At 48.8% G+C, this 25209-nt stretch overlaps 2 protein-coding genes across 2 annotated transcripts in view; both read right to left on the bottom strand.

Annotated features, from left to right (window-relative positions):
* The window catches only part of c1qc (complement C1q C chain), an 8909-nt gene extending 2372 nt beyond the window's left edge, over positions 1–6537 (bottom strand). The window contains exons 1-3 of the mRNA XM_045690314.2: positions 6380–6537; positions 5653–5838; positions 5258–5552 (exon numbers count right to left, since the gene is read on the bottom strand). Coding sequence (XP_045546270.2) covers positions 5258–5552; positions 5653–5818 — 461 coding nt within the window. The 5' untranslated portion in view covers positions 5819–5838; positions 6380–6537. The remainder of the gene's footprint in view (positions 1–5257; positions 5553–5652; positions 5839–6379) is intronic.
* Positions 6538–11247: 4710 nt separating this feature from the next.
* Positions 11248–24396, bottom strand: c1qa (complement C1q A chain). The gene is given in 6 exon segments (NM_001141779.1): positions 11248–12356; positions 16719–16763; positions 17616–17702; positions 18295–18638; positions 22719–22889; positions 24361–24396. Coding segments are annotated over 5 exon segments (744 nt in total). The 5' UTR covers positions 22879–22889; positions 24361–24396; the 3' UTR covers positions 11248–12248.
* Between the last annotated feature and the right edge of the window lie 813 nt (positions 24397–25209).

Below are 25209 nucleotides of genomic sequence, written 5' to 3'. Positions count from 1 at the left end.
CTGACTGGCTGACTGGCTGACTGACTGACTGACTGGCTGACTGGCTGGTTGGCTGACTGACTGACTGACTGACTGGCTGACTGGCTGACTGACTGGCTGACTAGCTGGTTGGCTGACTGACTGACTGACTGACTGACTGGCTGACTGGCTGACTGGCTGACTGACTGACTGACTGACTGGCTGACTGGCTGACTGACTGACTGACTGGCTGACTGGCTGGTTGGCTGACTGACTGACTGACTGACTGACTGGCTGACTGACTGGCTGACTAGCTGGTTGGCTGACTGACTGACTGACTGACTAGCTGACTGGCTGACTGACTGGCTGACTGGCTGACTGACTGACTAGCTGACTAGCTGGTTGGCTGACTGACTGACTGACTGGCTGACTGGCTGACTAGCTGACTAGCTGACTGACTGACTAGCTGACTAGCTGGTTGGGTGACTGACTGACTGACTGACTAGCTGACTAGCTGGCTGACTAGCTGACTAGCTGACTAGCTGACTGACTAGCTGACTAGCTGGTTGGGTGACTGACTGACTGACTGACTGACTAGCTGACTAGCTGGCTGACTAGCTGACTGGCTGACTAGCTGGCTGACTAGCTGACTAGCTGACTAGCTGGCTGACTAGCTGACTAGCTGGTTGGGTGACTGACTGACTGACTGACTGACTAGCTGACTAGCTGGCTGACTGGCTGACTAGCTGGCTGACTAGCTGACTAGCTGACTAGCTGGCTGACTAGCTGACTAGCTGACTAGCTGGCTGACTGGCTGACTAGCTGGCTGACTAGCTGACTAGCTGACTAGCTGACTAGCTGGCTGACTAGCTGGCTGACTAGCTGACTAGCTGGCTGACTGGCTGACTGACTGACTAGCTGACTAGCTGGCTGACTAGCTGGCTGACTAGCTGGCTGACTAGCTGACTAGCTGACTAGCTGGCTGACTAGCTGACTGACTGACTGACTGGCTGACTGGCTGACTGGCTGACTGGCTGACTGACTGACTAGCTGACTAGCTGGTTGGCTGACTGACTGACTGGCTGACTGGCTGACTAGCTGACTAGCTGACTGACTGACTAGCTGACTAGCTGGTTGGGTGACTGACTGACTGACTGACTGACTGACTAGCTGACTAGCTGGCTGACTAGCTGACTAGCTGGCTGACTGGCTGACTAGCTGGCTGACTAGCTGGTTGGCTGACTGACTGACTGACTGACTGACTAGCTGACTAGCTGGCTGACTAGCTGACTAGCTGGCTGACTGGCTGACTGACTGGCTGACTGGCTGACTGGCTGACTGACTGACTAGCTGACTAGCTGGTTGGCTGACTGACTGACTGACTGGCTGACTGGCTGACTAGCTGACTAGCTGACTGACTGACTAGCTGACTAGCTGGTTGGGTGACTGACTGACTGACTGACTGACTAGCTGACTAGCTGGCTGACTAGCTGACTAGCTGGCTGACTGGCTGACTAGCTGGCTGACTAGCTGGGTGACTGACTGACTGACTGACTGACTAGCTGACTAGCTGACTAGCTGGCTGACTAGCTGACTAGCTGACTAGCTGGCTGACTAGCTGACTAGCTGACTAGCTGACTGACTAGCTGACTAGCTGGTTGGGTGACTGACTGACTGACTGACTGACTAGCTGACTAGCTGGCTGACTAGCTGACTGGCTGACTAGCTGGCTGACTAGCTGACTAGCTGACTAGCTGGCTGACTAGCTGACTAGCTGGTTGGGTGACTGACTGACTGACTGACTGACTAGCTGACTAGCTGGCTGACTGGCTGACTAGCTGGCTGACTAGCTGACTAGCTGACTAGCTGACTAGCTGGCTGACTAGCTGGCTGACTAGCTGACTAGCTGGCTGACTGGCTGACTGACTGACTAGCTGACTAGCTGGCTGACTAGCTGACTAGCTGACTAGCTGGCTGGCTGACTAGCTGACTAGCTGGCTGACTAGCTGACTAGCTGGCTGACTAGCTGACTAGCTGACTAGCTGGCTGACTAGCTGACTAGCTGGCTGACTAGCTGACTAGCTGGCTGGCTGACTGGCTGACTGGCTGACAGTTAAACAGACAGTTAACAGACCCAGACAGTTTCTAGTTGTATCAGTCATATGTACATGATTCACATGGTTTACGTCGTCCAATGAAATGCTTACTGGCAGGTTCCTTCTTGACAGTGCAACAACAAAAATAAATAATACAATTTAAGAATATGAACATAAAGTAGAATAGAATAAACATTTTAGCATCAGTATAATACAGGAAGGCACAATTTATAGTATAATATTTACACTATTGGGGATTGGGTGGAGGGCGAGTTTTTAAAATGTGCAGTATTTAGCAATGTTAATACAAGTCTGGTAGCAGCAGTTCTGATGTGTGTGTAGCATCCCTCATAGCCTGGTTCCTCTCTAGGTTTCTTCCTAGGTTCTGGCCTTTCTAGGGGAGTTTTTCCTAGCCACCCCTCAGCCTGGTTCCTCTCTAGGTTTCTTCCTAGGTTCTGGCCTTTCTAGGGGAGTTTTTCCTAGCCACCCCTCATAGCCTGGTTCCTCTCTAGATTTCTTCCTAGGTTTTGGCCTTTCTAGGGAGTTTTTCCTCGACAACCACTGACTATTATTTTAACATTTATGAACATCTTGGCCATGTTCTGTTATAATCTCCACCCGGCACAGCCAGAAGAGGACTGGCCATCCCTCATAGCCTGGTTCCTCTCTAGGTTTCTTCCTAGGTTTTGGCCTTTCTAGGGAGTTTTTCCTAGCCACTGTGCTTCTACACCTGCATTGCTTGCTGTTTGGGGTTTTAGGCTGGGTTTCTGTACAGCACTTTGAGATATCAGCTGATGTAAGAAGGGGCTTTATAAATACATTTGATTTGATTGTGTGTGTGTGTGTGTGTGTGTGTGTGTGTGTGTGTGGGGGGGGGGGGGGGGGGGGGTGAATGGATATCTGTGTGGGTGTGTGCTAAGGTGAGGAGAATCAGAGCAGGTGGTCAGTCCTGTTAGCATCAGAGCAGGTGGTCAGTCCTGTTAGGATCAGAGCAGGTGGTCAGTCCTGTTAGGATCAGAGCAGGTGGTCAGTCCTGTTAGGATCAGAGCAGGTGGTCAGTCCTGTTAGGATCAGAGCAGGTGGTCAGTCCTGTTAGGATCAGAGCAGGTGGTCAGTCCTGTTAGGATCAGAGCAGGTGGTCAGTCCTGTTGGGATCAGAGCAGGTGGTCAGTCCTGTTAGGATCAGAGCAGGTGGTCAGTCCTGTTAGGATCAGAGCAGGTGGTCAGTCCTGTTAGGATCAGAGCTGGTGGTCAGTCCTGTTAGGATCAGAGCAGGTGGTCAGTCCAGATCAAGTGTTCCGCAGTCTGATGGCTTGTAGATAGAAACTGTCTCTGAGCCTTTTGGTATCAGACCTCATGCTCCGATACCGTCTGCCCCACGGTGAGGGAGTGAACAGCTCTGGGGTGTGTGGCGTCCTTGATGATGCCGGGTGCCTTCCTCAGGCACCGTTTCAAATAGTTGTCCTGGATGTGTGGGAGCACGGTCTTCACCACCCACTGTAGGGCCTTGCAATTGTGGACGGCGCAATTCCCATTACCTTGGCTGTGATGCAGCTGGTCAGGATGCTCTCGATGGTACAGTGGTAGTATTGGGAAAGGACCCAGGGCGGCATGCAGAATTTCTTTCATCGCCTTAAGAAGTAGAGGCGCTGTTGCACCCTCTTGACCAGAGTGGTGGTGTTGGTCCATGTCAAGTCCTCGGTGATATGGACGCCAAGGAACTACAAACTGCTGACTCTCTCTACTGCAGTTCTGTTGATGTGGATCGGAGCATGTTCCCTCCTCACTAATGTGTCCAGTGTGTATCTATTGGAGTGGTAGGCTAATTGGAGTGTGTCCAGTGTGACTGGCATGCTGGCCTTGATGTGGGCAATGACCAACCTCTCGAAGCACTTCATGATGACCAGGTCAGCGTGACGGAGAGTGTCTCCTTGAAGCAAGTGGGGACTACAGCCTGGGACAGGGACAGGTTGAAGATGTCCGAGAAGACGCCAGCCAGCTGGTCAGCACACAATCTGAGGACGCGACCAGGGATGTCATCACAAAGCCGGCAGCTTTGTGAGTATTCACTCTTCTGAGAGTTTTCCTCACATCAGTCACGGAGAGGGAAAGCACCTGGTCGTCCGGAGCAACGAGAGTCCTCCTGGATGGCTCGGTATTGTCTTCCTCGAAGCGAGCGAAGAATGTGTTAAACTCGTCTGGGAGGGAGGCTTCGGTGGGCACCACACAGCTGGATTTATCTTTGCAGTTCTGTTATAGTCTGTAGTCCTTGCCACGTGTCGCAAGTCTGAGTTGTCGAACATCAATTCAAGTTTGAGTCTATTGTCTTTTTGCAGCCCTAATGGATTTGCGGAGCTCGTACCTGCTAGCCTTGTACACGTCGCGAGCCACTGAGTCACCGGGGTTCATTCTGCTGACATTAAATGCTGCAGTACGGGCTCTCAGCATTGTAAGGATATCTCAGACAGTCAGACAAGGCGTACGCTACATGATTTTGGCCCTGATTTAACTTTCCTAGACACATTTTTAAGATCAGAGACAAAATCCCAATGTTTTTGCCTACTCGGGCATGCGGACAGCACAGAGCAGGTCAGAGATGCTATCTGAGGGCTACGATCCCCTCTTTCAGCAGTCCCAGACGGCCCAACATTTTCAAATGTTTGATTTTATCGGCATAAAATCTGCAATGCTCTTGTAGTGTGATGTATGTAATGACACGTTTTGAGAACAGTGACCAGCAATAGCCAATGAGAGCTCAGAAAAGAAGCCAGTGAGATGGTTCCGTTGTTTCCCATCATCCAGAATGTGGAGACATGAGTACTATGGGCTGGATACCATAAGGTGAATGCACCAATTTGTAAGTCGCTCTGGATAAGAGCGTCTGCTAAATGACTTAAATGTAAAATGTAAATGTATTTGCTTTAGCCAATGTGTCAAATGGTTACAACTCTGATATTCACAAGCAATGATATTCAATTAAAAATGTATTGGCTAGATATTTCAACTTTTGTATGGCGAGCGTAAACGTCTGACTTTCAGCCACAGATCGTTCTAGCTACGTTAAGAGCTTGGTATGGAGAATCCTCAGAACCAAGAGAAGATGCACCACTACGTACTTTGCCAAGACAAAACTACAGGAAAGGCGGTCGTTGTGAGCGCCTCAGCAATGTTAGGATTTAGAAAGTTGTGTAGCCCGGCATTACCTGAAGCGTCCTGTCTCTGTGTTGTAGTCCTTGTTAACATCAGTGATGACAGTGGTAAATCTGATGGGGCTGGCCTTCTCTGGAGGGCTGGCGGTGCCTCTGGCCACGCTGAAGGCAGATTGGAGCAGAGGTCCTGCTGAGCCCGACTCCCCTGGCTCTCCCCGGGCTCCCTCTGGCCCTGGGGATCCCTTATCTCCTCTCACACCACTACGACCTGGCTTCCCAACCGCTCCCTTCACACCTGGCTCCCCCTTCTGGCCCTCCTCTGCTTTCTGGCCTGGTCCAGATAGAACACCTGGACAGAAGAGGGAACATTTTGAGATGTGATCATGTACCCTGGAATCTACCTGGGGGGGGGGGGGGGGTTGGTTGGGGGGTTGGTGGGGGGGGTGTACCTGACACTCCCTTCTCCCCCGTCTCTCCATCTCGTCCGTCCCTTCCTGGCAACCCTGGGAAACCATGCAGTCCAGGCGTCCCCGCCGATGTACACGTCTCCATGGTAACCAGGTCAGGCAGAGCCAACGAGAGCATAGCTCCCATAGCAATGCAAAAACAGACCATAGCAACCACTGAAGAGAGACCTGGAAAAGAGAGGAGAGCGTGGAGAGTTCAGAGAGGAGAGAGGAGAGAGGAGAGAGGAGAGTTCAGAGGGAGAGAGGAGAGTTCAGAGGGAGAGAGGAGAGCGTGGAGAGAGGAAAGGGAGAGAGGAGAGAGGAAAGGGAGAGAGGAGAGTTCAGAGGGAGAGAGGAGAGAGGAGAGAGGAGAGAAGAGAGAGGAGAGGGAGAGAGGAGAGGGAGAGAGGAGAGAAGAGAGAGGAGAGAAGAGAGAGGAGAGGGAGAGAGGAGAGAGAAGAGAGAGAAGAGGAGAAGAGACGGGACAGGAGAAAAGCAGAGAGATGAGAGGAGAGATAAAACGATCAACACCAGCTGAAATCTGTTTGTTTAAATTGTCTACAACACAAAAAAACCTGTGTATATCCAAAGACAGATAGTCATACTGATTTAACAACCTTATCAACAAATTCAGTTCAACTGTTGTGACACAAACTACAGCAGCAGAGGACAGAAGTTAATATATTATCACAGGTTATATCCGGTTATATCTCAGATTAAACAGGTTTACCTGCAGTAGAGAAGATGCACAATACTGTACGATACTGTATGCTGTGTGATTGTAGTATGAGGAGACAGACAGAGAGAGAGAGAGAGAGAGAGACAGAGAGAGAGAGAGACAGAGAGAGAGAGAGACAGAGAGAGTGACAGACAGAGAGAGAGAGACAGAGAGACACAGACAGAGAGAGAGCGAGAGATGGAACGAGAGAGAGAGAGACGGAGAGAGAGAGATAGAGAGAGAGAGTCACAGAGAGAGAGAGAGAGAGAGAGAGAGAGAGAGAGGGAGAGAGAGAGAGAGAGAGAGAGAGAGGGAGAGAGAGAGAGAGAGAAGGAGAGAGGGAGAGAGAGAGAGGGAGAGGAGAGGAGGTGTTATGTCCTCAGGGAACTGGAACCAAAGCAGAACCTGTGGTCACATCTGCATCCTCAGCAGGTTTCACATCTCCTGGGCCATGGTCACATGTGTGAACGTGTGTACGTGTGTGTGTGTGTGTGTGTGTGTGTGTGTGTGTGTGTGTGTGTGTGTGTGTGTGTGTGTGTGTGTGTGTGTGTGTGTGTGTGTGTGTGTGTGTGTGTGTGTGTGTGTGTGTGTGTGTGTACTGTATGTGTGTGTGTGTGTGTGTGAAAAAAAAAACTCTCCATTAGGTTTTCTGAAGACTGAGGCAGGACTTCCTCTAACTTCCTCTAACTTCCTCTAACTTTACTCCTTTCATAGATCCTGACAAACACCCCAGTCAAATCAAATCAAATCAAACGTATTTATATAGCCCTTCTTACATCTTACAGTCCCTGGCAGTGACAGTCATACCCATAACATGATGCTGATGACAGGATCAATACAGGATCAATAGAAATATGAAAGAGCAACGTGTGACTGTGATTTCTCACCGAGGTTTTTTTTTGTAATTTTTTTTTTATTAACTGTAACATTATAGATAGATTGTAGCTTCCACCAATGTAATTTTCTGCACCATTTCCAATCCCCCATATATATTTTTTGTAAATATATTTTCCTTTATTATTTTCCCCTAACCCTACCACAACCTCCCCTAATTGGAGTAAACTAATGGACAAGAACACTTAGGCTTCTACTTTCAGCTTATACATACTATATACATTATATATATTTATATTTTACATTAGTTATCTTGTTGTTTTTAGTCCCATCCTTCAGCTCCACTCAACCCCTCCCATCTATCTCTGACCACCATCCAGTCCCATCCTTCAGCTCCACTCAACCCCTCCCATCTATCTCTGAACACCATCCAGTCCCATCCTTCAGCTCCATCCAGTCCCATCCTTCAGCTCCATCCAGTCCCATCCTTCAGCTCCACTCAACCCCTCCCATCTATCTCTGAACACCATCCAGTCCCATCCTTCAGCTCCACTCAACCCCTCCCATCTATCTCTGAACACCATCCAGTCCCATCCTCCAGCTGTCCTCAACCCCTCCCATCTATCTCTGAACACCATCCAGTCCCATCCTTCAGCTCCACTCAACCCCTCCCATCTATCTCTGACCACCATCCAGTCCCATCCTTCAGCTCCACTCAACCCCTCCCATCTATCTCTGACCACCATCCAGTCCCATCCTTCAGCTCCACTCAACCCCTCCCATCTATCTCTGAAGACCATCCAGTCCCATCCTTCAGCTCCATCCAGTCCCATCCTTCAGCTCCATCCAGTCCCATCCTTCAGCTCCACTCAACCCCTCCCATCTATCTCTGAACACCATCCAGTCCCATCCTTCAGCTCCACTCAACCCCTCCCATCTATCTCTGAACACCATCCAGTCCCATCCTCCAGCTGTCCTCAACCCCTCCCATCTATCTCTGAACACCATCCAGTCCCATCCTTCAGCTCCACTCAACCCCTCCCATCTATCTCTGACCACCATCCAGTCCCATCCTTCAGCTCCACTCAACCCCTCCCATCTATCTCTGAACACCATCCAGTCCCATCCTTCAGCTCCCCTCAACCTCTCCCATCTATCTCTGAACACCATCCAGTCCCATCCTCCAGCTCCACTCAACCCCTCCCATCTATCTCCTATCACCATCCAGTCCCATCCTTCAGCTCCACTCAACCCCTCCCATCTATCTCCTATCACCATCCAGTTTGATTTGTATTGGCCGTATATTTTTCCACTGTGCTGTGATGCTTCACAAAACTTCTGAACCTTTCTATTCTCATAGCTTGATGCTGCAAGTTCGGTGAAACATGTCAAACGATGTTTATAATTAATAACACAGTTTCCAAAGAGGGGCCAGATGTATACAGAATGGTGTCGTCTGCGTAGAGGTGGATCAAAGAATCACCCGCAGCAAGAGCGACGTTATTGATGTATACAGAGCAAAGAGTTGGCCAGAGAATTGAACCTTGTGGCACACCGATAGAGACTGCCAGAGGTCCGGACAACAGGCCCTCCGATTTGACACACTGAACTCGATCTGAGAAGTAGTTTGTGAACCAGGCGAGGCAGTCATTAGAGAAACCAAGGCTTTTGAGTCTGCCGATGAGGATGCGGTGATTGACAGAGTCGAAAGCCTTGGCCAGGTCGATGAAGACGGCTGCACAGTACTGTCTTTTATCGATGGCGGTTATGATATCGTTTAGTACCTTGAGCGTGGCTGAGGTGCACCGTGACCAGCTCTGAAACCAGATTGCATAGCAGAGAAGGTACGTTGGGATTTGAAATGGTCGGTGATCTGTTTGCTCACTTGGCTTTCGAAGACTTTAGAAAGGCAGGGCAAGATAGATATAATCTGTAACAGTTTGGGTCTAGAGTGTCACCCCCTTTGAAGAGGGGGATGACCGCAGCCACTTTCCAATCTTTAGGAATCTCAGCTGATATGAAAGAGAGGTTGAACAGATTAGTAATAGGGGTTGCAACAATGGCGGCGGATAATGTTTGGAAGAGAGGGTCCAGATTGTCTAGCCCAGCTGATTTGTAGGGGTCCAGATTTTGCAGCTCTTTCAGAACATCAGCTGTGGGTCTTCCAAATGGACAATGACCCCAAGCATTACATTTACATTTACATTTAAGTCATTTAGCAGACGCTCTTATCCAGAGCGACTTACAAATTGGTGCATTCACCTTATGATATCCAGTGGAACAACCACTTTACAATAGTGCATCTAAATCTTTTAAGGGGGGGGGGGGGGGGGGGGGGGGTTAGAAGGATTACTTTATCCTATCCTAGGTATTCCTTAAAGAGGTGGGGTTTCAGGTGTCTCCATACTTCCAAAGTTGTGGCAAAATGGCTTAAGGACAACAAAGTCAAGGTATTGGAGTGGCCATCACAAAGCCCTGACCTCAATCCCATAGAAAATTTGTGGGCAGAACTGAAAAAGCGTGTGCGAGCAAGGTGGCTTACAAACCTGACTCAGTTACACCAACTCTGTCAGGAGGAATGGGCCAAAATTCACCCAACTTATTGTGGGAAGCTTGTGGAAGGCTACCCGAAACATTTGACCCAAGTTAAACAATTTAAAGGCAATGCTACCAAATACTAATTGAGTGTATGTAAACTTCTGACCCACTGGGAATGTGATGAAAGAAATAAAAGCTGAAATAAATCATTCTCCCTACTATTATTCTGACATTTCACATTCTTAAAATAAAGTGGTGACCCTAACTGACCTAAGACAGGGAATCTTTACTAGGATTAAATGTCAGGAATTGTGGAAAAACTGAGTTTAAATGTATTTGGCTAAGGTGTATGTAAACATCCGACTTCAAACTACTTGAAAATCTCTGGCAAGACTTGAAAATGATTGTCTAGCTATGATCAATAAACAATATGATCAATAAACAATTTGACAGAACTTGAAGAATTTTATAAGAATAACGGGCAAATGTTGCACAATCCAGATGTGGAAAGCTCTTAGAGCCTGACCCAGAAAGACTCACAGCTCTTAGAGACTGACCCAGAAAGACTCACAGCTCTTAGAGACTCACCCAGAAAGACTCACAGCTCTTAGAGACTGACCCAGAAAGACTCACAGCTCTTAGAGACTCACCCAGAAAGACTCACAGCTCTTAGAGACTGACCCAGAAAGACTCACAGCTCTTAGAGACTCACCCAGAAAGACTCACAGCTCTTAGAGACTGACCCAGAAAGACTCACAGCTCTTAGAGCCTGACCCAGAAAGACTCACAGCTCTTAGAGCCTGACCCAGAAAGACTCACAGCTCTTAGACTAACCCAGAAAGACTCACAGCTCTTAGAGCCTGACCCAGAAAGACTCACAGCTGTAATCGCTGCCAAAGGTTCTTCTACAAAGTATTGACTCACAGGTGTGAATATTTATGTCATTGTGACGTTTCTGTATTTCATTTTCAATAAATGTGCTACATAAAAATAAAAAAATTAACGTTTTCACTTTGTCATTCTATTTAATCCATTTTGAATCCAAGCTGTAACACAATAAAATGTGGAATAAATCAAGGGTAATGAATACTCTCTGATTACTGTGTGTTGCCCTAAGAGTCTCAACATGATTCACAGCTGTAATGGTGTTTCCAGAATGTATTAGCTGTAATGGTGTTTCCAGAATGTATTAGCTGTAATGGTGTTTCCAGAATGTATTAGCTGTAATGGTGTTTCCAGAATGTATTAGCTGTAATGGTGTTTCCAGAATGTATTAGCTGTAATGGTGTTTCCAGAATGTATTAGCTGTAATGGTGTTTCCAGAATGTATTAGCTGTAATGGTGTTTCCAGAATGTATTAGCTGTAATGGTGTTTCCAGAATGTATTAGCTGTAATGGTGTTTCCAGAATGTATTAGCTGTAATGGTGTTTCCAGAATGTTTTAGCTGTAATGGTGTTTCCAGTATTTATTCGCTGTTGGATGTGAAGACATACACAATCAAGACATCTTCGTTTTAAATTGTATTTTTATTATTCATTTGGAAAATGTTCTATAATTTCTTTAAAATGTGGAGTAGGATGTGTAGATTGGTAAGAAAAACATCGAATGTAATCCCTTTTTAGATTTAAGGCATCAAAATGTGAAGACTTCAAGGGGTGTGTGTGACTTTCACTAGGCACTGTGTTTTATATCAATAATGGCAGGGTTGGTATAGAACAGTATAGATCAGTATAGAACAGTATAGATCAGCATAGAACAGTATATATATCAGTATAGATCAGTATAGATCAGTATATAGAGCAGTATAGAACAGTACAGAACAGTATAGATCAGTATAGATCAGTATAGATCAGTATAGAACAGTATATATCAGTATAGAACAGTATCGAACAGTATATATATCAGTATAGAACAGTATAGATCAGTATAGAACAGTATATAGAGCAGTATAGATCAGCATAGAACAGTATATAACAGTATATATATCAGTATAGAACAGTGTATAGAGCAGTATAGATCCATATAGAACAGTATATATATCAGTATAGAACAGTATAGATCAGTATAGATCAGTATATAGAACAGTATAGAACAGTATAGAACAGTATAGATCAGTATAGAACAGTATAGATCAGTATAGATCAGTATAGAACAGTATAGATCAGTATAGAACCGTATAGATCAGTATAAATCAGTATATAGAACAGTATAGATCAGTATAGAACAGTATAGAGCAGTATAGATCCGTATAGAACAGTATATATATCAGTATAGATCAGTATAGATCAGTATATAGAACAGTATAGAACAGTATAGAACAGTATAGATCAGTATAGATCAGTATAGAACAGTATATAGAACAGTATAGAACAGTATAGATCAGTATAGAACCGTATAGATCAGTATAGATCAGTATATAGAACAGTATAGATCAGTATAGAACAGTGTTAGTAATGGTTGGTTCCTGGGACAGCTCGTGTGACGAGGTCACTGCACGGCGTTGTGACATCACTTCTCGGTGGGGAAGAGCAGGAAGCCGTTGAACACGATCTTCTTGTCCTTCTTGTCATCCTTCACATTCTCCGGCTGCTCGTCTTTAAACGTCTCCAGCCACACCTGGATATATTAACACACCTGGTTACACACCTGTTTATACAATCATTGTGTGTTGTTGGTATGGACGATGCTACACTCCATGTAGAAGAGGCCTATGAAGAGGCCTAGAAGAGGCCTATGTAGCACAGCTGATGGGAAGACAGCAGTCACATCCCATTCAATCTGACGTAATAAACCAGCAGGCCCCAAGCATGACAATAAAAACACAACCATTCAGCGTTTCCAAATCAAAATGTACTACTATTAGCTAGCTACATCCCATTGCAAACATATTTTATAAAGTTCTGCACACAAAGTAACCGGTGATCTAAAGTTTAATGCAGTCGTGTTTCACCCAGTCACGGTCACCCGTGTTTCACCCAGTCATGGTCACCCAGTCACGGTCACCCGTGTTTCACCCAGTCATGGTCACCCAGTGATGGTCACCCGTGTTTCACCCAGTCATGGTCACCCAGTCACGGTCACCCGTGTTTCACCCAGTCATGGTCACCCAGTCGCGGTCACCCGTGTTTCACCCAGTCACGGTCACCCGTGTTTCACCCAGTCAAGGTCACCCGTGTTTCACCCAGTCTTGGTCACCCAGTCAAGGTCACCCGTGTTTCACCCAGTCATGGTCACCCGTGTTTCACCCAGTCACGTTCACCCGTAGATAGTTAACAGCAAGCGAGATGCAATAATAAAACAGTGGCATGATTATGCCTATTTTAACTTCTTGTTGAAAGTTAATCTTAAAAAAAGGGCAATGGTAACAAATTAGCAAACACATCCTCCTCAGTCCTCAAAGCTAACACCTACACACTAGCCTACAACACAAAGTAACTTGCCCTTAGGAAAACTAGTGCTCGTGCTATTGGCTCACACTCTCAGTAGGGGCGTGTCTCTAGCCCTACATTTTCCTATTTTTTGGGGGGAAAACTGTCCCACCCATTGCAAGTCAAAATGTGATTGGTTGATACCACTGTCACTCCAAAAATTCTGCTCTAATACAGTTGAATGGCAGAGGCATTCTTCCTAGTGTCTGAAAGCCAATAGCTAAGCTAGTTAACTGGTTTTATCTCCCCGGAGACCACCAAAGAAAATCCTGATTGGATATTTTTTTCTCTCCAGCATTAACCCTTTCCTTTCCAACACACACTGAAGACATTAAATTACAAAATCATTGAAAATAATATAATAATCAAATTACCATTTAAATATTATTGAAAAGATAGAAATGAAATAGAAATTGAAACTACATTTTTATTTATAAATTACATCTATTATTTGATCAACCATTTGATCAAGCATTCTCTGTAGGTCTAGAAGGCACTTACAGTTCCTACTGGATGATGCTCTGTGCTGATTGGTTAGAATGGATGATGCTCTGTGCTGATTGGTTAGAATGGATGATGCTCTGTGCTGATTGGTTAGAATGGATGATGCTCTGTGCTGATTGGTTAGTATGGGGGATGCTCTGTGCTGATTGGTTAGTATGGAGCATGTATTCCCAAACTGGGGTACGTGCAATGCTGTTGGGGGTACGCCAAATTAAAATGTGATTCACATTTTAAAAAATATATATATATTATTATTATTATTATATATTTTTTCACATTTTCAAACAGTACATTTCTATTTTCCAACAGGGCTATACGTTTGGGCTATTTTTTTTTCCTCGCCTGAGTAGCCTCGTTTCACTGCCAAAAATAAAATTAAACCATCTAGTGTTCAGCAAAATAACAACACAATGTCAAATACAGGAAGCCGAGTCAAATAATGAACATCCAATCACATTAAGCGTTACTCTCTCACAGGAAACCTTCGCTCTTACACAGACATTTAGAAACGAAGCATGCCAATTTGAAAAATAAGCCACGGGGAGTTTTTTGAGTGAGAATAAAGACAACTTTCAAGAAGTAAGACATGTATAAAAGCAACAGATACCATTAATCAGAAGGGGATAGAAGAGTCTTATATGGTGAGCTACCGAGTGGCGAGGACAGGCAAGACCCATACTATTGTGGAGGACTTAATTCTTCCTGCTGCCGCGGATACGGCTGGGATAATGCTGGGGGGAAAAGGCCCCAAAACAACTATACAGACAATCTCTTCATCAAACAACACTGTTTCACGACGCATCAGTGACATGGCAGGAGACGTTTTGAAACAGTTACTGCTTCGCATACAAGCCAGTGAATTATATGCGTTACAGCTGGATGAGTCAACAGGCGTGGCCGGCCTGGCACAGCTCCTGGTATATGGATGATTTAACAGGCCTGGTACAGCTCCTGGTATATGGATGAGTTAACAGGCCTGGTACAGCTCCTGGTATATGGATGATTTAACATGCCTGGTACAGCTCCTGGTATATGGATGAGTTAACAGGCCTGGTACAGCTCCTGGTATATGGATGATTTAACATGCCTGGTACAGCTCCTGGTATATGGATGAGTTAACAGGCCTGGTACAGCTCCTGGTATATGGATGAGTTAACAGGCCTGGTACAGCTCCTGGTATATGGATGAGTTAACAGGCCTGGTACAGCTCCTGGTATATGGATGATTTAACAGGCCTGGTACAGCTCCTGGTATATGGATGAGTTAACAGGCCTGGTACAGCTCCTGGTATATGGATGATTTAACAGGCCTGGTACAGCTCCTGGTATATGGATGATTTAACAGGCCTGGTACAGCTCCTGGTATATGGATGAGTTAACAGGCCTGGTACAGCTCCTGGTATATGGATGAGTTAACAGGCCTGGCACAGCTCCTGGTATATGGATGAGTTAACAGGCCTGGTACAGATCCTGGTATATGTCTGTTACGTTTATGGGGGGTCAATTAAGGAAGACATCCTCTTCTGCAAACCACTGGAAACCAGGACGACAGGAGAGGATATTTTTAAAGTACTGGACAGCTTTGTGACATCAAATGTCCATTGGTGGTCAAGATGTGTTGGTATCTGTACTGATGGCGCAAAAGCCATGACACGGAGACATAGTGGAGTGGTAACGCGCCTGCAAGCAGTTACTCCCGACGCCATTTGGGTCACTGCAGCATCCACCGAGAGGCTCTCGCTGCCAAGGGAATGACTGACAGCTTGAAAGACGTTTTGGACACTACAGTAAAAATGGTTAACTTTGTTAAAGCAAAAGGCCCCTGAACTCTCGTGTATTTTCTGCACTATGCAATGATATGGGCAGCGACCATGTAACGTTTTTACAACATACAGGAAGTGCGCTGGTTATCAAGGGGCAAAGTATTGACATGTTTTTTTTAAATTGAGAGACTGAGACTCTCTCCAATACAACCCAACATTGCAGAGTTATGTGCATCCTTTCAAGTACACTCTTCTCATTAACCTATGGTGAGCTCTTCACCATTTGTGATGAACAAATAAGGTTTTATATGTAAGATGGTTAAATAAAGAGCAAAATTATTGATTATTATTATATTATTATTTGTGCCCTGGTCCTATAAGAGCTCTTTGTCATTTCCCACGAGCCGAGTTGTGACAAAAACTCACACTCATTCTTATGTTTAATAAATGTATCGTACAGTGTGTGTGTGTGCGGCAGGATTACAATGATGGCAAAAATCAACATTTGAGAGTGCGCTGACCCTGACGCTAGAGGGGGTACAGCTGGAGGTTGGATAGAGGGGGTACAGCTGGAGGTTGGATAGAGGGGGTACAGCTGGAGGTTGGATAGAGGGGGTACAGCTGGAGGTTGGATAGAGAGGGTACAGCTGGAGGTTGGATAGAGGGGGTACAGCTGGAGGTTGGATAGAGGGGGTACAGCTGTAGGTTGGATAGAGAGGGTACAGCTGGAGGTTGGATAGAGGGGGTACAGCTGGAGGTTGGATAGAGGGGGTACAGCTGGAGGTTGGATAGAGGGGGTACAGCTGGAGGTTGGATAGAGGGGGTACAGCTGGAGGTTGGATATAGAGGGTACAGCTGGAGGTTGGATAGAGGGGGTACAGCTGGAGGTTGGATAGAGGGGGTACAGCTGGAGGTTGGATAGAGGGGGTACAGCTGGAGGTTGGATAGAGAGGGTACAGCTGGAGGTTGGATAGAGGGGGTACAGCTGGAGGTTGGATAGAGGGGGTACAGCTGGAGGTTGGATAGAGAGGGTACAGCTGGAGGTTGGATAGAGGGGGTACAGCTGGAGGTTGGATAGAGGGGGTACAGCTGGAGGTTGAATGTTTGAAGGGGTACGGGACTATAAAAAGTTTGGGAACCACTGGTATGGAGGATGCTGTGTGGTGATTGGTTAGTTAGGAGGATGCTGTGTGGTGATTGGTTAGTTAGGAGGATGCTGTGTGGTGATTGGTTAATATGGATGATACTCTGTGCTGATTGGTTAGTATGGAGGATGGTTCCCACCTTGTTGCCGCGTGATAGGTCCAACACCACACCTCCGGACAGAACCTATACACATCATGGAATTAACGATAAAATAAAAACGATAAAATAATGTTAAGATATTTGGCTTCATAGCCAATATATGTTGTTAAATCTGTATACGGTTGATACTGAAATTGATTAGTTAACGTTCTAAAAAAGTCTTTACCCAGGTTTCGTCATAGAAACCCAACCTGGTGTCGTCATAGTAACCCAACCTGGTGTCGTCATAGTAACCCAACCTGGTGTCGTCATAGTAACCCAACCTGGTGCCGTCATAGTAACCCAACCTGGTGCCGTCATAGTAACCCAACCTGGTGTCGTCATAGTAACCCAACCTGGTGTCGTCATAGTAACCCAACCTGGTGTCGTCATAGTAACCCAACCTGGTGCCGTCATAGTAACCCAACCTGGTGTCGTCATAGTAACCCAACCTGGTGCCGTCATAGTAACCCAACCTGGTGTCGTCATAGTAACCCAACCTGGTGTCGTCATAGTAACCCAACCTGGTGCCGTCATAGTAACCCAACCTGGTGTCGTCATAGTAACCCAACCTGGTGTCGTCATAGTAACCCAATTTGGTGACATCAGTCCCTACTTGGTGTTGTCATAGTAACACTACCTGGTGTTGTCATAGTAACCCTACCTGGTGTCGTCATAGTAACCCAACCTGGTGTCGTCATAGTAACCCAACCTGGTGTCGTCATAGTAACTCCATTCTGGTGTCATCAGTCCCTACTTGGTGTTGTCATAGTAACCCTACCTGGTGTTGTCATAGTAACCCAATTTGGTGACATCAGTCCCTACTTGGTGTTGTCATAGTAACCCTACTTGGTGTTGTCATAGTAACCCTACTTGGTGTTGTCATAGTAACCATACCTGGGTAGTGGCTCTGTTGTTGTAGTCACAGAAACCTAGCTTCCTCTCTCCCAGCACGTCACTGTTCAGATATAGACACATGCCCACCTACACACACACACACACACACACACACACACACACACACACACACACACACACACACACACACACACACACACACACACACACACACACACACACACACAGTTTTACAAGATGTCGAAAGAGAGAGTAATACCTGTCTGTCTGTCTGTCTGTCTGTCTGTCTGTCTGTCTGTCTGTCTGTCTGTCTGTCTGTCTGTCTGTCTGTCTGTCTGTCTGTCTGTCTGTCTGTCTGTCTGTCTGTCTGTCTCTCTAATACCTGTCTGTGTGTCTGTCTGTTTATGTAATACTTGTCTGTCTGTGTATCTCTCTGTCTATGCAATACCTGTCTGTGTGTCTGTCTGTCTATGTAATACCTGTCTGTGTGTCTGTCTGTCTATGTAATACCTGTCTGTGTGTCTGTCTGTCTATGTAATACCTGTCTGTGTGTCTTTCTGTCTATGTAATATCTGTCTGTGTGTCTGTCTGTCTGTCTGTCTGTCTGTCTGTCTGTCTGTCTGTCTGTCTGTCTGTCTGTCTGTCTGTCTGTCTGTCTGTCTATGTAATACCTGTCTGTGTGTCTGTCTGTCTGTGTAATACCTGTTTGTCTGCCTACCTTGGCCTCTGAGTGGAAGACAAAGTAGTAGACTCCAGGTATGCTGCAGGTGAACTTTCCAGAGTTCAAAACGATCATGCTGCTGCTTGTGATGGCGGAGTTATAGGTCACGGTTCGTTTGTAGGGGGGGTAGGAGACGTCTGTCCGGGACACGGAGAAGGCCGCACGGTGTTGATGGGATTGGCCCCCGCCACTCCCTGGGGGGCCAGGGGGGCCAGGGGGCCCAGAGGGACCCTCAGGTCCCAGATCTCCACTTAAGCCTTTAGGCCCCATGTCCCCCGGAACTCCCCGGCTACCCTTCGCCCCTTTCAGTGCACGGGGCAACACCTCATCCAGCTGCAGCGCTGGGAGGAAGATGAGGGATCAATACCACAGACCCACTGTAACAGACCCACTGTAACAGACCCACTGTAACAGACCCACTGTAACAGACCCACTGTAACAGACCCTGGCCACCCCACTGTAACAGACCCACTGTAACAGACCCTGGCCACCCCACTGTAACAGATCCACTGTAACAGACCCTGGCCACCCCACTGTAACAGACCCACTGTAACAGACCCACTGTAACAGACCCACTGTAACAGACCCTGGCCACCCCACTGTAACAGACCCACTGTAACAGACCCTGGCCACCCCACTGTAACAGACCCACTGTAACAGACCCTGGCCACCCCACTGTAACAGACCCACTGTAACAGACCCTGGCCACCCCACTGTAACAGACCCACTTTAACAGACCCTGGCCACCACACTGTAACAGACCCTGGCCACCACACTGTAACAGACCCACTGTAACAGACCCTGGCCACCCCACTGTAACAGACCCACTGTAACAGACCCTGGCCACCCCACTGTAACAGACCCACTGTAACAGACCCTGGCCACCCCACTGTAACAGACCCACTGTAACAGACCCTGGCCACCCCACTGTAACAGACCCACTGTAACAGACCCTGGCCACCCCACTGTAACAGACCCACTGTAACAGACCCTGGCCACCCCACTGTAACAGACCCACTGTAACAGACCCTGGCCACCCCACTGTAACAGACCCACTGTAACAGACCCTGGCCACCCCACTGTAACAGATCCACTGTAACAGACCCTGGCCACCCCACTGTAACAGACCCACTGTAACAGACCCTGGCCACCCCACTGTAACAGACCCACTTTAACAGACCCTGGCCACCACACTGTAACAGACCCTGGCCACCACACTGTAACAGACCACCACACTGTAATAGACCCACTGTAACAGACCCTGGCCACCACACTGTAACAGACCCTGGCCACCCCACTGTAACAGACCCACTGTAACAGACCCACTGTAACAGACCCTGACCACCCCACTGTAACAGACCCACTGTAACAGACCCTGGCCACCACACTGTAACAGACCACCACACTGTAACAGACCCACTGTAACAGACCCTGACCACCCCACTGTAACAGACCCACTGTAACAGACCCACTGTAACAGACCCACTGTAACAGACCCTGACCACCCCACTGTAACAGACCCACTGTAACAGACCCACTGTAACAGACCCTGGCCACCACACTGTAACAGACCCTGGCCACCCCACTGTAACAGACCCTGGCCACCCCACTGTAACAGACCCACTGTAACAGACCCTGGCCACCCCACTGTAACAGACCCACTGTAACAGACCCTGACCACCCCACTGTAACAGACCCACTGTAACAGACCCACTGTAACAGACCCACTGTAACAGACCCTGGCCCCCACACTGTAACAGACCCTGGCCACCACACTGTAACAGACCCTGGCCACCACACTGTAACAGACCCACTGTAACAGACCCTGGCCCCCACATTGTAACAGACCCTGGCCCCCACATTGTAACAGACCCTGGCCACCCCACTGTAACAGACCCACTGTAACAGACCCACTGTAACAGACCCACTGTAACAGACCCTGGCCCCCACACTGTAACAGACCCTGGCCACCACACTGTAACAGACCCTGGCCACCACACTGTAACAGACCCACTGTAACAGACCCTGGCCCCCACATTGTAACAGACCCTGGCCACCCCACATTGTAACAGACCCTGGCCCCCACATTGTAACAGACCCTGATCACACTAACCACACAGTCCTCTTTGCTGTTTCTTCTCTCCTCCCTTCCTCTCCCTTCTCCCTCCTCCCTTCTCCCTTCTCCCTCCTCCCTTCTCCCTCCTCCCTCCTCCCTTCTCCCTCCTCCCTCCTCCCTCTCCCTCCTCCCTTCTCCCTCCCCACTCCTCCCTTCTCCCTTCTCCCTCCTCCCTCCTCCCATCTCCCTCCTCCTTCCTCCCTTCTCCCTCCTCCCTCCTCCCTTCTCCCTCCTCCCTTCTCCCTTCTCCCTCCTCCCTCCTCCCTCCTCCCTTCTCCCTCCTCCCTCCTCCCATCTCCCTCCTCCTTCCTCCCTTCTCCCTCCTCCCTCCTCCCTCCTCCCATCTCCCTCCTCCCTCCTCCTTCCTCCCTTCTCCCTCCTCCCTCCTCCCTTCTCCCATCTCCCTCCTCCCTCCTCCCTCCTCCCTCCTCCTTCCTCCCTTCTCCCTTCTCCCTCCTCCCTTCTCCCATCTCCCTCCTCCCTCCTCCCTCCTCCCTCCTCCTTCCTCCCTTCTCCCTCCTCCCTCCTCCCTTCTCCCATCTCCCTCCTCCCTTCTCCCTCCTCCCTCCTCCCTCCTCCCTCCTCCTTCCTCCCTTCTCCCTCCTCCCTCCTCCCTTCTCCCATCTCCCTCCTCCCTCCTCCCTCCTCCCTCCTCCCTCCTCCCTCCTCCCATCTCCCTCCTCCCTCCTCCTTCCTCCCTTCTCCCTTCTCCCTCCTCCCTCCTCCCATCTCCCTCCTCCTTCCTCCCTTCTCCCTCCTCCCTCCTCCCTTCTCCCTCCTCCCTCCTCCCTCCTCCTTCCTCCCTTCTCCCTCCTCCCTCCTCCCTTCTCCCTTCTCCCTCCTCCCTCCTCCTTCCTCCCTTCTCCCTCCTCCCTTCTCCCTTCTCCCTTCTCCCTTCTCCCTCCTCCCTCCTCCCTCCTCCCTCCTCCTTCCTCCCTTCTCCCTCCTCCCTCCTCCCTTCTCCCTTCTCCCTCCTCCCTCCTCCTTCCTCCCTCCTCCCTCCTCCCTTCTCCCTTCTCCCTTCTCCCTCCTCCCTCCTCCTTCCTCCCTTCTCCCTTCTCCCTCCTCCCATCTCCCTCCTCCCTCCTCCCTCCTCCCTCCTCCCTTCTCCCTCCTCCCTCCTCCTTCCTCCCTCCTCCCTCCTCCCTTCTCCCTTCTCCCTTCTCCCTCCTCCCTCCTCCTTCCTCCCTTCTCCCTTCTCCCTCCTCCCATCTCCCTCCTCCCTCCCTCCCTCCTCCCTCCTCCCTCATCCCTCCTCCCTCCTCCCTCCTCCCTCCTCCTTCCTCCCTTCTCCCTCCTCCCTCCTCCCTTCTCCCCCCTCCCTCGTCTCCCTTCTTTATTTCCTCTCCAATCCCTCCTCCCTCCTCCCTCCTCCCTCCTCCCTCCTCCCTTCTCCCTCCTCCCTCCTCCCTCCTCCCTCCTCCTTCCTCCCTTCTCCCTTCTCCCTCCTCCCTTCTCCCTCCTCCCTTCTCCCTTCTCCCTCCTCCCTCCTCCCTTCTCCCTCCTCCCTCCTCCCTCCTCCCTCCTCCCTTCTCCCTCCTCCCTCCTCCTTCCTCCCTTCTCCCTCCTCCCTCCTCCCTCCTCCCTCCTCCCTCCTCCCTTCTCCCTCCTCCCTTCTCCCTTCTCCCTCCTCCCTCCTCCCTCCTCCTCCCTCCTCCCTCCTCCCTCCTCCCTCCTCCCTCCTCCCTTCTCCCTCCTCCCTCCTCCCTCCTCCCTTCTCCCTTCTCCCTCCTCCCTCCTCCCTTCTCCCTCCTCCCTCCTCCTTCCTCCCTTCTCCCTCCTCCCTCCTCCCTCCTCCCTTCTCCCTTCTCCCTCCTCCCTCCTCCCTCCTCCCTCCTCCCTCCTCCTTCCTCCCTCCTCCCTTCTCCCTCCTCCCTCCTCCCTTCTCCCTCCTCCCTCCTCCCTCCTCCCTCCTCCCTTCTCCCTCCTCCCTTCTCCCTTCTCCCTTCTCCCTCCTCCCTTCTCCCTCCTCCTTCCTCCCTCCTCCCTCCTCCCTCCTCCCTCCTCCCTCCTCCCTCCTCCTTCCTCCCTTCTCCCTCCTCCCTTCTCCCTTCTCCCTCCTCCCTTCTCCCTTCTCCCTCCTCCCTCCTCCCTCCTCCTTCCTCCCTTCTCCCTCCTCCCTCCTCCCTCCTCCCTCCTCCCTCCTCCCTCCTCCCTTCTCCCTCCTCCCTTCTCCCTTCTCCCTCCTCCCTCCTCCCTCCTCCTTCCTCCCTCCTCCCTCCTCCCTCCTCCCTCCTCCCTCCTCCCTCCTCCCTCCTCCCTTCTCCCTCCTCCCTTCTCTCTCCTCCCTCCATCTCTCTGTTACCTGTCTCTCCTTTTCCTCCCTTTGCGCCTTGTCGTCCATCCCGGCCTGGAGTTCCTGGCGCTCCTGGTGTTCCGTCCTGGACCGAGCATCTGTCCTGGCATCGCCCCAAGGAAAAGAACAGCGCCACACACACCACAGACAGTGAATACCCTGACGTCATCCTCAGGAACCCTGAGAGGACAGGACGCAGAGAGATGACATCATAGAGGGTCAAACACGACGTCACAGGAGAGATGACTCTAGAATACTTTCCCTTCATCCCAGACAACTCCAGCTGACTGCTCAAGTTATATTATTCCACCAACACACCTGAACCCAAAGGCTTGATGGTTAGTTAATGGGCTGAACCCAAAGGCTTGATGGTTAGTTAATGGGATGAACCCAAAGGCTTGATGGTTAGTTGATGGGCTGAACCCAAAGGCTTGATGGTTAGTTAATGGGCTGAACCCAAAGGCTTGATGGATTAGTTAATGGGCTGAACCCAAAGGCTTGATGGTTAGTTAATGGGATGAACCCAAAGGCTTGATGGTTAGTTAATGGGATGAACCCAAAGGCTTGATGATTAGTTAATCGGATGAACCCAAATGCTTGATGGATTAGTTGATGGGCTGAACCCAAAGGCTTGATGGTTAGTTGATGGGCTGAACCCAAAGGCTTGATGGTTAGTTAATGGGATGAACCCAAAGGCTTGATGGATTAGTTGATGGGATGAAATAAAGGCTTGATGGTTAGTTAATGGGCTGAAACAAAGGCTTGATGGTTAGTTGATGGGCTGAAACAAAGGCTTGATGGTTAGTTGATGGGCTGAAACAAAGGCTTGATGGTTAGTTGATGGGCTGAAACAAAGGCTTGATGGTTAGTTGATGGGCTGAAACAAAGGCTTGATGGTTAGTTGATGGGCTGAAACAAAGGCTTGATGGTTAGTTGATGGGCTGAAACAAAGGCTTGATGGTTAGTTGATGGGCTGAAACAAAGGCTTGATGGTTAGTTAATGGGCTGAAACAAAGGCTTGATGGTTAGTTGATGGGATGAACCCAAAGGCTTGATGGTTAGTTGATGGGCTGAACCCAAAGGCTTGATGGTTAGTTGATGGGCTGAACCCAAAGGCTTGATGGATTAGTTGATGGGCTGAACCCAAAGGCTTGATGGTGATATGCTGCCACTGGAATGGAACCAGTATGTGTACTGGCTGGGAGGCAGGAGGACCGATCTGGATAACAGCTGTAGCGTTTCATGTGTCTACATGCTCAGATCCAGAACGGAAGTCTCTGATGGTTCAGTTGGTTAGAATAGGGTTTCCTACCCCCCCTCTCCTCTCCCCCCCCCCTCCCCAAGATGTTTGACAGGTTTCCCAACCCTCACCCCCCCCTCTCCTCTCCCCCCCCCTCCCCAAGATGTTTGACAGGTTTCCCAACCCTCACCCCCCCCTCTCCTCGCCCCCCCCCCCCCCCCCCTCTCCCCAAGACGTTTGACAGGGCAGAGGAGAGAGTTGGGAAAGCCTGGGTTAGAGCATGGAGCTGGTAACTCTTTCAACCTCTAATCCTGCTCTCCAAAAAGACAACAAGCAAACAAAAACTCTATTACTAATAAACCAGTATAATATAACATGCCTAGTTAATATGTGTAGATGTATATCACTCACCAGCGTTGTTGATCAGCGAGAGATGTCTTGTCTATGTGTTCCTTCTTTTAAAGTTATGTTGAATAAAGTCCCTCCTGCAGTTATTACATTGATCACACACACACACACACACACACACACACACACACACACACACACACACACACACACACACACACACACACACACACACACACACACACACACACACACACACACACACTCTGAAACACATGAGTCAGTAGCTTTATTTCCTCAAACTCCGTTGGTGGTGGTGATCCAAACACTAAACCACTTCTTTCTGGTACAACTGACAGTCATTCCGCTAAGTGAGAATAGTAAACCCACCGTTTACTGGCTCCAATAGCCCATCCGCTCAGCTTGTTACCAACCCTTAGTAAACTTCTGGGGGAAAAAAATGGTGTTTGATCAGATACAATGCTATTTTACAGTAAATAAATTGACAACAGAATTTCAGCACACTTATAGGGAAGGACATTCAACAAGCACAGGACTTACACAAATGACTGATGATTGGCTGAGAGAAATTGATGATGAAAAGATTGTCGGGGCTGTTTTGTTAGACTTCAGTGCAGCTTTTTACATTATTGATCAAAGTCTGCTGCTGGAAAAACGGTTGTGTTATGGCTTTACACCCCCTGCTATAATGGATTTACACCCCCTGCTATAATGTGGATAAAGAGTTACCTGTCTAACAGAACACAGAGGGTGTTCTTTAATGGAAGCCTCTCCAACATAATCCAGGTAGAATCAGGAATTCCCCAGGGCAGCTGTTTAGGCCCCTTTACATTTTTCAATCTTTACTAACGACATGCCACTGGCTTTGAGTAAATCCAGAGTGTCTATGTA

The sequence above is a fragment of the Salmo salar genome, chromosome 11 (genome assembly GCF_965601325.2).
Source record: "Salmo salar chromosome 11, fSalSal1, whole genome shotgun sequence".
NCBI classification, from domain to species: domain Eukaryota; kingdom Metazoa; phylum Chordata; class Actinopteri; order Salmoniformes; family Salmonidae; genus Salmo; species Salmo salar.
This window is presented reverse-complemented; position numbering and strand designations above follow the sequence as displayed.